This window comes from Alosa sapidissima, chromosome 1 (assembly GCF_018492685.1).
Source record: "Alosa sapidissima isolate fAloSap1 chromosome 1, fAloSap1.pri, whole genome shotgun sequence".
In the NCBI taxonomy this organism is placed as follows: domain Eukaryota; kingdom Metazoa; phylum Chordata; class Actinopteri; order Clupeiformes; family Clupeidae; genus Alosa; species Alosa sapidissima.
The window spans coordinates 4,048,795-4,061,718 of NC_055957.1; the positions used below are offsets into that span (position 1 = coordinate 4,048,795).

Consider the following 12,924-nt stretch of genomic DNA (forward strand, 5'->3'; position numbering starts at 1 on the left):
TGTCTCATCATTTCCCACTCGGTGGGGTGGCTGGGGAACAGCTGCTGGCTTGCCCAGGGATTAATTATTTGGTGGTCCGGTACAGGGTGTGTGTGTGTGCGTGTGTGTGAGGGATGAGGGGACTCTTGCTGAGTCGAATTTCCCAGTGTGCTTCCCTTCCTGCTCCCGGCGCCACTGTCAACCCAGTACAACGCGCGTGCATGCAAGTGTGTGAGTGTACGTGTGTGTGTGTGTGTGTGTGTGAGTGTGTGAGAGAGAGAGTGTGTATACAGTATGTGTGTGTGTGCATGTGTGTGTTCTCCCAGTGCCACTCTTACCCAGTACAGGGTATTTGAGTGTGTATGTGTTTTTGTGTGTGCACACGTGTGTGTGTGTGTGTGTGTGACCTGCACTCACACCCAGCTGCTGTGTATTTTGGCACCAGGGCTGCACAATGAATCGTTTTTTTTAATCAACATCACAATTTGAATAAATGCAGTTAGCTAATCACAACATAACCATGCAGCTGACAACTCTGTCCCAGTGTTTAATCTGGTCACATCTATGATTGTTATGTTCATGTCATCCTCCTCCTGTGATAGTGAAGCTCGCCAATCAGAAGTGCTGTTCTTCTCATGCACTAGGCATGCTCGCCAATTAGAAATGCTGTTCTTCTCATGCACTAGGCATGCTCGCCAATCAGAAGGGGAACTGAACTGGAGCTTGACTTTCAAAAATGACATAGCAAATCAAGTTGCAATATCTGTCAGTTTAATCACAATTCTAAAACTGATTATCCCAGTCCTTGATTGTGATTGGCTGAATTGTGTTCGATGTCGTTGTAAAATGCAGCATAAACATACACCTTTTGACCGCATTTTGTTCTATATTACTCCACTACCATAACTTGATACAAAAGTTAAAGTAGCTGCGTTTCAACGTAGCTTGGCAACCATTCAGATAGAGGAAATATATTTCTTGGCGGAAGAATGATTATCTATGAATGAATGGTTACATTTCTCGTTGCTGTGCCTTTACTTTATGAAACTTTGCCTGGTATTTATAGTAACAGTTTTAGAAAAGCAATAAGCCACTCGAGTCCGTAGGTTACACTGATATCACAACAGCTAAGGGAGGTCCGCTAGCGGGTTGTGCCTAACGACGCCCCTTAGCTGTTGTAAAATCAGTGTAACCTGGGACCTGTACTACGAAGGGAGCTTAACCTACCCAGATGTAACCCAGGGTTACTTTGTTAAACCGGGGTTGACAAAACCTGGTTATCTTAAGTGGTGTTAATCGGTACTACGACGCTGATTATGAAGTTGATTTGTTGAGCCGGGATTAACCTAATTGGAGTTTGTGCGCGTTCACATAAAAGGGGCGGGTTGCAGCGCAAGTCACCACTTTCAATGATGACGCGATCACCTTATTTTACGGATGAGGAATGCACAATTATAATGCCAAGTTATGAGGAATTAAAACCCACTCTACGACAAAAATCAAATACGTCGGCAGTAAACAAAGCAAGGCAAGGCTGTTGGCAACGTATTGCAGATCGGGTAGCCTAAATGCCTAAAAGTAAAGTTTTATTCCCACATGTTCTTCAAATATGTGTTATAGAGGATTAGTAGCATTGAAATAATTAAATAGCCTATTTTGAGTTCATAGAAATGCCTACAGATGCAACACAATTTAGAAGTGGGCATATAGATTACAGTAATAGGATAATTGAATGTTTAAGTAGCCCCCATTGACTGATTTAGTGCATGCCTAATCCTGTGAACATTTCAGATGCAACACCATTGCCAAACGCACATGGCAGCAGGTGGAAATGAAACACAAACATATTATTCAGTATAGTAGGTTTATATAGTTATAGCTTGCATTAATATTTCTTAATTATGAAAACATGTAGGCCTAGTATGCTTAAAGCCTTCACTTGGCCTCTGTTTTACAGCTAACAAGAAAAAGGTGTCTTTGAACACTACTGTAAGGAGTGTTTTACAGTAGCAGAGGAGTTGGCCATCGCAAATAATAGTGGAAGGCAGATTGTGGAAGGGGTTGAGGGAGGCATTCGGTCGGATTCTGGTGCTGTGGAAATGTGTAGCCTTTATGTGCAGGGTACAGTAATATGACATTTAATTCAACAAGTTTGTTAAAATGGTGATTTTAATTTATTAGGCCTAGGCTATGTCCGATTTATTTTAGGCTATTCTTGCTCAGATGTTCAGCATACTGTAGGCTAGGCTAGGCCTATGTCCGATTTATTTTCGGACATACAGTATTCTTGCTCAGATGTTCAGCATCACCGATTAGATGGAAAACATGAATGTCCACGTAAGGGAATTGCTATATATATATATATATATATATATATATATATATATATATATATATATATATTCTCTATGAAGATATATATATATGGCGGTCTCTAAAACCCCTCAAAGAGAGCACCTCACGATTTGGGCTCCGATGTCGTATGGATGCAGCGTAAATTGCCATGGCAGCATACCTCGGTTAAAACCTATCCACCTTTCGTAGTACGGGTTAATCAGGAACTTACGCCACACGTGATCAAGTTACTCTCGAAGTTACCCAGATAAGCCAGTAACCCCGCTTTGTAGTACAGGCCCCTGATGTGTAACCTGTAGTGTAATCAGAGGAGCTCTGGGACGGCTCCGCAAACAGAGCAGTGCTAGCTGTTAGCTGTTGTGTTTTAGTATGGGAAATACAGAGCAGTGCTAGCTGTTAGCTGTTGTGTTTTAGTATGGGAAATACAGAGCAGTGCTAGCTGTTAGCTGTTGTAGAGAAGCAATAGCTGTTAACTGTTGTGTTTTAGTATGGGAAATACAGAGCAGTGCTAGCTGTTAGCTGTTGTGTTTTAGTATGGGAAATACAGAGCAGTGCTAGCTGTTAGCTGTTGTAGAGAAGCAATAGCTGTTAACTGTTGTGTTTTAGTATGTGACATACAGAGCAGTGTTAGCTGTTAGCTGTTGTGTTTTAGTATGGGACATAAAGAGCAGTGTTAGCTGTTAGCTGTTGTAGAGCAACATTAGCTGTTAGCTGTGATTTAGTATGGGACATACAGAGCAGTGTTAGCTGTTAGCTGTTGTAGAGCAACATTAGCTGTTAGCTGTGATTTAGTATCGGACATACAAAGCAGCATTAGCTGTTAGCTGTTGTAGAGCAGCGTTAGCTGTTAGCTCTTGTGATTTAGTATGGGACAAGCCAGCGGTACTCTGCTCTTAGTCCTGCTCTCATTCAAGAGAGGTGAAGGGGGCGTCTCACTGCCCTGCCCTCGAAATCACAGGTCCATTAGATCTTTGACTCTCCCATCCGCACCACCTCTCCCTCTCAGCATCACACACACACACACACACACACACAAACGCACTGTAGAAATCTCCCTGTATTAGCCTGCCTGACTTGGCCTCTCTGTCTCTCTCTCTCTCTCTCTCTCTCTCTCTCTCTCTCTCTCTCTCTCTCAGCCTCACACACGCACATACACATACTGTAGGAATCTCCCTGTATTAGCCTGTCTGACTTGGCCTCTCTCTCTCTCTCTCTCTCTCTCTCTCTCTCTCTCTCTCTCTCTCTCTGTCTGTGTGTGTGTGTGTGTGTGTGTGTGCACGCTATGTTCCATGAAACATTCTGGTACTCATCCCTGAGCTCTCAGTGAATAATAGTTTGTGTTCAGAGCCTTGTAGAGAGAATGGGCCTTTGTCTCTCTCTCTCTCTCTCTTCCTCTTTGTCTCTTTCTCCCTCTCTCTCTCTCTCTCTCTCTCTCTCTCTCTCTCTCTCTCTCTCTCTCTCTCTTCCTCTCAAGGAAGAGCAAATCAAAGGGGTATAAACAGCAGAGGTCCCCAAACTGTGTGTGTGTCTGTCTGTGTGTGTGGTCTTGCATCGCCCTCAGATGTGATTAAGTATAGATCTTGTAGGGATGGCTGGAGACATTTGGAGAATTAGATCAATGCATTATTTGAAAAGACATGAATAGATACAGTATACATTGAGGCAACCTGTGAAGCTCATCCAATCAAACCAACTCCATGTATAGAATAGAATGAAATTTGATTTCATTTAATCTATGATGTTGCACAGAAAACAATGGAATTTAGCTTTCAATAAGAATAGGATCCTGGTAAAAATCCAGATTAAAATGTAAGGGCTACCTAGAAAATGTAAGGTACAGAAGTCTATCATGATAGGAAAAAGGGATGCATCACAAAATGATTTTGTTTTAAAATCTGTATTGCTGCCCATCAGGTAACGCTCAGAGTGGAGATGGGTGGGGGGGGGGGGGGGGGGTTATCGCCACGGCAGCACTCCTGAACATGACTCAGACCAATTTCCCACCAGCAGAAACTTCCACTGAGTTCTTTGCTCGCTTGTCACCGTGCCAACAAGGAAACCAATCTCAGCCCTCAGCGTAATTGTAATGGTCTGTTAGAGATGAAGAAACTTTAAAAGGAGAACTGCACTTGAGCACCAGAAGACAGTCTGTGCCCCAGTAGAAACCGTCTCTGATGGACTATGTGCTTTATCCACACACTCACACACACACACACACATACTGTACACACACACAGAGAGAGAGAGAGAGAGAGAGAGAGAGATAGATTTACTAGGTCAGGCAGGTGTATATATCATAGAGATGCCAGTGAGAGTAACAGGCTTCCATGCACACACACACACACCAACACACACAGTTCAGTTAAATAAAAAGCCAACTTTTCCATTGTTGTACCACTTTCTTTAGTTACTGACAATGATAACCTTTGGTAGTTTGGTTGTTTACATCCGATTCCACTGTTGCTGAGCCTTGCCTTGTTTCCCAGCTGTTCACTATGGCAGTTAGAGTTCCCATTCAAAAGAGCATTGATATTGAACAGCGATTAAACTTTCTTTTTTACCAAATCTACAGAAGAAATAGCCCCCTGTCAGCCAGTCAGACAATAGTATTTCTTGTGTCTGGGTATAGTAATGCACACAATGCTATTTAGAGCCTTGAGCACAGGAAAGCTACATGGATTAAAGCTACATGGATGAAGGCACACCACCTCCAGCTGAACTCTACCGTTTTTAAATTGTCCTAAAATAGTTGAGAATTGCTTTAAAACTTAAACTGTTTACCATGTTGTTAGCCGCTTTGGTTAAAAATGCGTCAGCCAAATGTAATGTAATGTAATGTAATGAAATGATGTCAATGGAATGTAGTGAAGTGATGTCACAGGAAAGCTGATAAAACAGTATGTTTATGGTATTTGGCAGACGCTTTTTGTCCAAAGGGACTTGCCGTATATGAGCACCACATCATTTTTAAATAATAGTTTCAGGCCTAATAAGCGAGTAGCTGCGGATGTCGATGCAGTAGCTCTCTGTGGGACAGAGCCGTTCATCTGGAGCTTCTGTCCAGAGAATAATGTGTCCTGTGGTGCCTCATGTACACGCACACACAGCAGAGAATAATGTGTCCTGTGGTGCCTCATGTACACGCACACACAGCAGAGAATAATGTGTCCTGTGGTGCCTCATGTACACGCACACACAGCAGAGAATAATGTGTCCTGTGGTGCCTCATGTACACGCACACACAGCAGAGAATAATGTGTCCTGTGGTGCCTCATGTACACGCACACACAGCAGAGAATAATGTGTCCTGTGGTGCCTCATGTACACGCACACACAACAGAGAATAATGTGTCCTGTGGTGCCTCATTCACACGCACACACAACAGAGAATAATGTGTCCTGTGGTGCCTCATTCACACGCACACACAACAGAGAATAATGTGTCCTGTAGTGCCTTATGTGTGTGTGTGTGTGCGTGTGCATGTGTCCTGTGGTGCCTCATTTACACACACACACAGCAGTCCAAGCTCTGCACTCTGTCCACTGTTATGGTTCTAATGAGTCATGGCAGTGTGGGTGTGGGTGTGTGTGTGTGTGTGTGTGTGTGTGTGTGTGTGTGTGTGTGTGTGCGTGTGTGTGTGTGTGTGTGTGTCAGCTCAGGGATGCAGAATGGGACATACTGCAGAGGCCTATAGATAATGATACAGATGACTTATTGTTTACTCATACCTTTCTACTCCTCTGTCTCTGTGTGTGTGTGTGTGTGTGTGTGTGTGTGTGTGTGTGTGTGTGTGTGTGGCTCTGTGTGTGTGTGTGTGGCTCTGTGTGTGTGGCTCTGTGCGTGTGTGCGTGTGGGTGGGTGTGTGGGTGGGTGGGTGGGTGGGGGTGTGTGTGCGTGCGTGCGTGCGTGCGTGCGTGTGTGTGTGTGTGGTGTAGGTAACAGCATCCTTCACACGGCGGCGGACAGCGTGACGAGTGCGGTGCAGAAGGCGAGCCAGGCGCTGAACGAGCGCGGGGAGAGGCTGGGCCGCACCGAGGAGAAGACCAGCGAGATGATGAACAGCGCACAGCAGTTTGCAGACACCGCACACAAGGTGACCACACATCAACACACACTCACACACACTCACACTCTCCCTCACTCATTCTCTCTCTCTCTCTCTCTCTCTCTTTCTCTTTCTCTCTCTCTCTCAGAAACAAACTTAACCAACTTCAAACAAATAGAATACCATAAAGACAATCTCCTGTGTCATGTATCCCTTAGTTATCAGGAGTAGATAAGTAAGGGATAATGTATAAAACGCCGGTCATTATCGGGAAAATAAGTCCCGACAGAGCGAACCGGTCTTGCGTCGCCCTGAAGGGACTTATTTTCCCCATAATGACTGGCGTTCCATATATTATCCTTATTTCATGGCTACTTGCCAAAACGACAAAATCAACTCTTTTTTTTATCTCTCTCTCTTGATATGTCTCTTTACGTCATTTGTTACCGTTTCATCGTGGCTATTGCTGAGAAACAAATAGTTCACAAGACACACTGAACTTGAATCAAACATTCTTTAGAACACAGCTGATCAACGGTCTGCCTTCACTTTTGGACAAAGTTCCATTGCAAGAAGTGACTATACTACTTGTGAAGTGACATGAATTACGCACAAAACCCATTTTCCCTGACAACGGTCTGTTATACATAGCTACTGTCTGTTACACAAAATGATCAGTGCTCCGAACAGGAGAGGAAGTGAATGGAGCATTACAGCATTATGAAGCGTCGTGTAATAGCATCAGATCATAAAGCCTCAGCCATCTCATTTGCTCTCGCTGTGGGACTCCTCTCTTAATCGTCACTCGAAACGCAATTCTTTGTCCTCGCTGTGCAGTCTCACCTTGCGAGACACAAATGAGAAATGAGAACGCTCCCCTGGTCCTGATACCGTCCTGATATGAAGGACACTTCAGGATGGGTGTATTAGCTGCACAACAGGGTGCTGTCACTAATGTGTTTACACCTTGCCTCATGGTAGTGTCTTAAATTTGTCAAGTGGCTTTCATGAATTATGCATGAGTGTGTTATTGGTCTAATTGAAGACCATTTAAAGCAGCCAGGGCACTGCCACATACTGTTCCCTGTGGGAAAAAAAACTTCTGCTGGAAAGTTTTAAGAGTCGGAATTGTGTGTGTGTGTGTGTGTGTTTCCACTTGGAGAGAATCATTATAAAAGACATGCGCAGGTGGACTGGCAGTCTAAAGCATGATGGAAATGATAACCTTGGCTTCTGATCTGCTGCTCGTTCCAGCATGTTGCTAACAGGCTTTGTATGGCTTTGTGGCTTTCCCTTTAAAGAGACCAGAGAACTGTTCCCCCGTCGCACGCACGCTATTTGTTTATCCAACGGCTTTGTAAATAACGATGTCCATAGACAAGGTAGAATATGTTGCATGATTTTATGAAAGTAGGCTACGATGTATTGCGACATCATACAAGTCAAATTTGTAGTTTCTTATGTCTCATTCCATCGAACTACAGATCAGCTACCCGATCTGGCAAACTTACATAGTGCGGTTATAGCCGATAGAGGGCCGCGAAGCGAATGCAGAAGTGCCATTCACCCTGTTACGAGTTGATGAAACACGGAAACAATTTTGGAAACATTATTTTAAGGTACAAAAACCTCTTTGGTGTTGCTTTAAAGGGGTGTGGTTCAGGATTTTGGACATAGGACCTCATTTCCAAGTTAGCAAGTGTGATATTTATCAGTGGAGACCGTTTTCAACACGTTTCATCCAGTCCTTCTAGTTGCAGAGTCCGCAGGTGCTAGGCTAGCGCAAGTCAACAGTACTGAGTTAGCCTGCCACTAAAAACAGTCTTACCCACTCCAAAGTACACCCGAGGCAAATAAATTATAGCGCCAGACAATCGATGTAAATGTCTCGAATTCAAGTTGCGCTGCTTGCTGTTAAAGGGAATGACCGATGTCATTCTCATTGGTTTAAATGATGTTGATGACGACCAAAACAAACCAATGACTGATTAAGAAACCTAGGAACGCCTTGTTGCGCCATCCGCCCGACGTTTGATAACGAAAACACTCCCAGTTTGGACTGGACATCCTACTAAATAAGCTTTTGACTAGTGGCTATGCATTTTAGAGCAGGATAATAGGGCCCATAGACTGTGTTGGCCCTTTTTACATGCTGTGTCTCAGGGCTCGCCTGTTTGTGCTGTTCTGCTGCCCTCTGCTGGCCAGTGTTGGTACAGCAGAGGGGAGAGATGTGGAGTGTCTCGTCGTGACTCATAATAGGCACTGCTGCCCTCTCCTAATGAGCTCCCCACAGTGTCCGTTACAACTCCAGCTCCTTAATGAGACTAATGACTGCACGGGCTACTCAGATGCCCTGGGGCTAAAAAATGGCCTTTGTGTCATTGGTGCATTATTGGACCATTAGGCTGAAGTTGAACTTGAGCCTGCATCCTCCTCCTAGTTCAGACAGCAACAGAAAGACTTCAGTGGGAGTGTGAGAGAGAGAGAGAGAGAGAGAGAGAGGGGGAGAGAGGGAGAGAGAGAGAGAGAGAGAGAGAGAGAAAGAGAGGAGCAGAGAGAGAGAGAGAGAGAGGGAGAGAGAGGGAGGGAGAGAGCTCCCACCAGCCTTGAAATCATTGAAAGTTTGAATTTAATTTGAGAAAAATAAATGAAAGCCCTTGAAAGTTTCTGAAAACAGACATAAACAGACATAAGCAGACATAAACACACATAAACAGACATAAAGAGACATAAGCAGACATAAACACACATAAACACAGGGGTCAATGATGTCAATGTCTTTTCACTCTTTTCACTTTTCAGTCCGCATTTCAGAATCCTAATGAAGGCTACTGCCCAAGCCTGTTGTAAATCAGTGAACACGAGAGAAGCTCCTCTCCCTAGGATTTAAAGTACCAGCACCCATATCTCTCTGTGTGTGTGTGTGTGTGTGTGTGTGTGTGTGTGTGTGTGTGTGTGTGTTTCCATGGTGATTGTAAGTGCTTGAAATTATACTTTTACTGTCCGCAAATGCAAGAGACCATACAGTTCATCATTACTGTAACACAATTTTAATTGTTTTCTGTGACAATTGTTCATAATCATAAAAATCATAAAAACACCCAGTGTTGTAACAATAATTGGCATTAGTTTGTCTCAAACTGTTGTGCTGGGTCCTTACATTCAAGGGAGTTTGGTCTAGAAAGTCTGTGAAAGGTCCTTGGGTTTGATGAGGTAAGGTGAGGACTAGTGTTGAGTGGGACCCCAGCAGAGAGAGTGTGTGTATCAGTAGTGTTGAGTGGGATCGAGAGAGAGTGTGTGTATCAGTAGTGTTGAGTAGGACCCCAGCAGAGAGAGTGTGTGTATCAGTGGAGTCAGTCACCAGAGAAACTGTTTATGCTCTCTCCAAAATGGCTGCTCCTGCTCCAGCATCCAGAAGAGACTCTTATCTCCAGATCCCCATGTGCCTTAGGGCAAGTTGTAATCATTGCTTGGGATGCCTGCCCAAAATGTCCTTGGATGCACGTGTGTGTGTGTGTGTGTGTGTGAGTGAGACGATAATTAATGTCAAGCTCTTCAAACTGACAGGCTGATGGACTGTTTTTTTCACCTTCTCCCTCTCTCTCTTTCCCTTTCTGTCTCCCTCGCTCTGTCCGTCTCCTCCTCTTCTCACTCTCTCTCTCTTTCTCCCTCTCTCTCTCTCTCTCTCTCTCTCTCTCTCTCTCTCTCTCTCTCTCTCTCCCCCTCTCTCTCTCTCTCCCCCTCTCTCTAGCTGGCGATGAAGCACAAGTGTTAGGCCGCGGTCACGATGCCAAACCTCCGGGCCGAAGGGACCTACTGAAGAGCACCTGCCTCTCGAACACCAACAACACGTTTCCACGTTTCCAAACCTTTCTATCGGTCTCATCTTTTAACAACACCTGTATTGTTGACAGTGTCATGATTTTAAACACACGTTACTGTGCCCACGCCAAGACTTCTCGTTGAGGTGGTGGAGAGATGGTGTAGCGAGCAAACTTTTATGAAACTTCAACCCTATGACCCAGCGAGGTGACCGGAGACCTGTGGCACCAGAGAAGTGACCTGCAGTACTGTTTGTCAAAGCCAGGGGGTGCTGTGGCACAGAGGGAGCCATGTCAGAGTGAGCACCGTGGGGATTTCAAAAATAAACACTTTAACTAGCGGTTTAGACTTGTGTTTTTAACAATTTGTGTAGTTAGATTTAGATTATATTTGACGGTGTCTTCCATGCATTTCAGACTATACCAGATGAGTATTTTAAAAAGTGACAGGAGCCTGGTACTCCTTCCCCAGCTTAGGCTGGAATAGGTTCTGATCTTGCTCTAGATCCGACAATACGTTGGGTGCTTTGCCTGCATATGATGAGGGGTAATTGCTATAAGGAGAGGGCTTCAGGGAGTGGATGATGGCCTTCACCGCACCCAGACTGCTGTGAAAGACTGGCTTTATTTGGGAGCTTTCACAGTAATTGCCAATAGCATCAGATTCAATACTGCATTGAGAAGCCCTTGCACACTGCATTGAGAAGCCCTTGTGTTGCTGTAGCACCGAGCACATACTAACATTTGGAATTGGACATGCTTCTCTCTATTTCCTCTTTTCAATGTATCTCCAAACTAAAGCAACTCCTGTAAGCTCGACAACATACACTTTTCACCATAATGTTGGTGAAACCAATAACTATGTCATGCAATAATAAATTTGCCCGTGAGATGCCCAGACAGTATGTGGGCATGTTCATGTATGCCAACGCTCCATTGGCAGAAAGCCCACAGAGGCTCAGTGTGTTGCCGTCAGGTGTTGCTTTGTCTGTTCTGTGCTGTAGAGTGATGCCATTCCTTGGTTGTAGATATTGACGTGTTTTGAGGACAGTAAGGTTTTTACTGTGCCATAATTACTCAACATCTCTCTGCAATTTACTATGGAGATGATCACTCCATTTTTAACATTTGGATACCTTTTTTTTTTTTGGAGAAAGTTATGTAAATATCAATACGGGGTACTTGAAAAATGAAGTAAGGAAACCGAATAAGTTTGTTACTAAGCCTTGAGACAGAGTATAGTATGTCAAACACATACACACACAGACACACACACACATACATGCACACACACAGTTTTGGGGTGGAGTGGGATGGGGTATGTTGGGATAGTTGGGTGGGCTGGAGGGTGTTGGCATGGGGATAACAGAAGTTTCAGATTTAGAGTTTAAAAACACGATGAATGAATGACTTTTAATTCAGATTTAAACTTTAAAAACACGATGAATGAATTACTTTTAATTCAGATTTAGAGTTTAAAAACACGATGAATGAATGACTTTTAATTCACATTTCACCTTAATGTAGTGCTTGGAGGAGTTAGCACTGCACTTCCTGTCTGTGAATGATAACAGGAAGTGCTCAGCCGTCCTGTGGCTTCAGTGTTTATGCGTCCGTAACGCTCACTGTTCAAAACAACAGTTCTCACAGAAATTAGATGCTTTTATGTGGAACAACCACATTCTCTCTGTTTACTTGTTTTTTTATAATATATATTGAGATTTTATATATTTTTTTGCTGTTAGAATACACTGACAACATAACCTTTGCAGAGCACTGTCCGCTAGACAGCTTTTTGGCTACAGTAGTTGCCTCTCGGTGTTTGTATCATTTCTTTTATAAGTTTGGATATTTATCCTTGTAATAATAAACAAAATATATAATAATAACAAAAGTATTCAAATGTTAACATGGTTGACTCAGCATTATTGTTATTGACTTTATTTTTGTTTATGTTTTTGTTTTTGTTTTTCTGGTGAACGTGCTCTAGATGCTCCTGTGTTTGCCTGTGCTTCTTCCTGTTCCCTCACCTGTTCCCTCACCTTTTCAAAACGTGACTAATGACGTTGTTCACTATCGTTTCACATTTGACTCTGCTTTTGGTAACCTGATTAAAAATATTTTAAATATAATTTATGTGTATTAAATAACTCAAAAGATGACCAAATGTTTCCTGTATATTATTTCTTCAGTGTCTTTTTTGCCAGTTGTGTTGAATCCATCTGTCAAGCTGACTAAACTCCAACTAAAAACACTTAACCAAAATGGTTGCAACAGGTTGTGATGAGTTTGGCATTTCCTAACGCTGGATATTGGTTCTCATTTAGTCTCTCTCTCTCTCTCTCTCTCTTTTCATAGAAAGATGTGTTGATGTAAACTTCTCTTTGTCCAGTTTTGGAGCTTCAGTCACATTGTTTGATTCTCTAGATGACTGCTATTAGGGCACATGCTAGTAATACTAATCGTCGTGATCATTTCAGTTAGGCCAGTTGTATTTTATTTTTTACTTCTTGGTCAGTGATTGCAAATCTGTCTGCATGAGTTCAGACACAGCTCTAATGTGGCATTATGGAGGTGGCAATATGGGCTCTCATAGCAGAATGATCCGGGAATCTCCAACATAGAGGGAATGTGTCAGTCTTTTACTGGACAGGCCTGAAAACACACCTTGAGCTAATTCATTTCCCCCTGGCAGACAGGCCATCTTAGTCCTGCGGAATATC

At 43.4% G+C, this 12,924-nt stretch overlaps 1 protein-coding gene across 3 annotated transcripts in view; it reads left to right on the forward strand.

Moving 5' to 3' along the window:
• Window positions 1-12,363, forward strand: part of stxbp6 (syntaxin binding protein 6 (amisyn)) — a 119,235-nt gene extending 106,872 nt beyond the window's left edge. For all 3 annotated transcript variants that reach the window (XM_042087300.1, XM_042087288.1, XM_042087309.1), the window contains 2 exons: window positions 6,271-6,428; window positions 10,132-12,363. In XM_042087300.1, coding sequence (XP_041943234.1) covers window positions 6,271-6,428; window positions 10,132-10,155 — 182 coding nt within the window. In that variant the 3' untranslated portion in view covers window positions 10,156-12,363. The remainder of the gene's footprint in view (window positions 1-6,270; window positions 6,429-10,131) is intronic.
• Window positions 12,364-12,924: the final 561 nt, after the last annotated feature.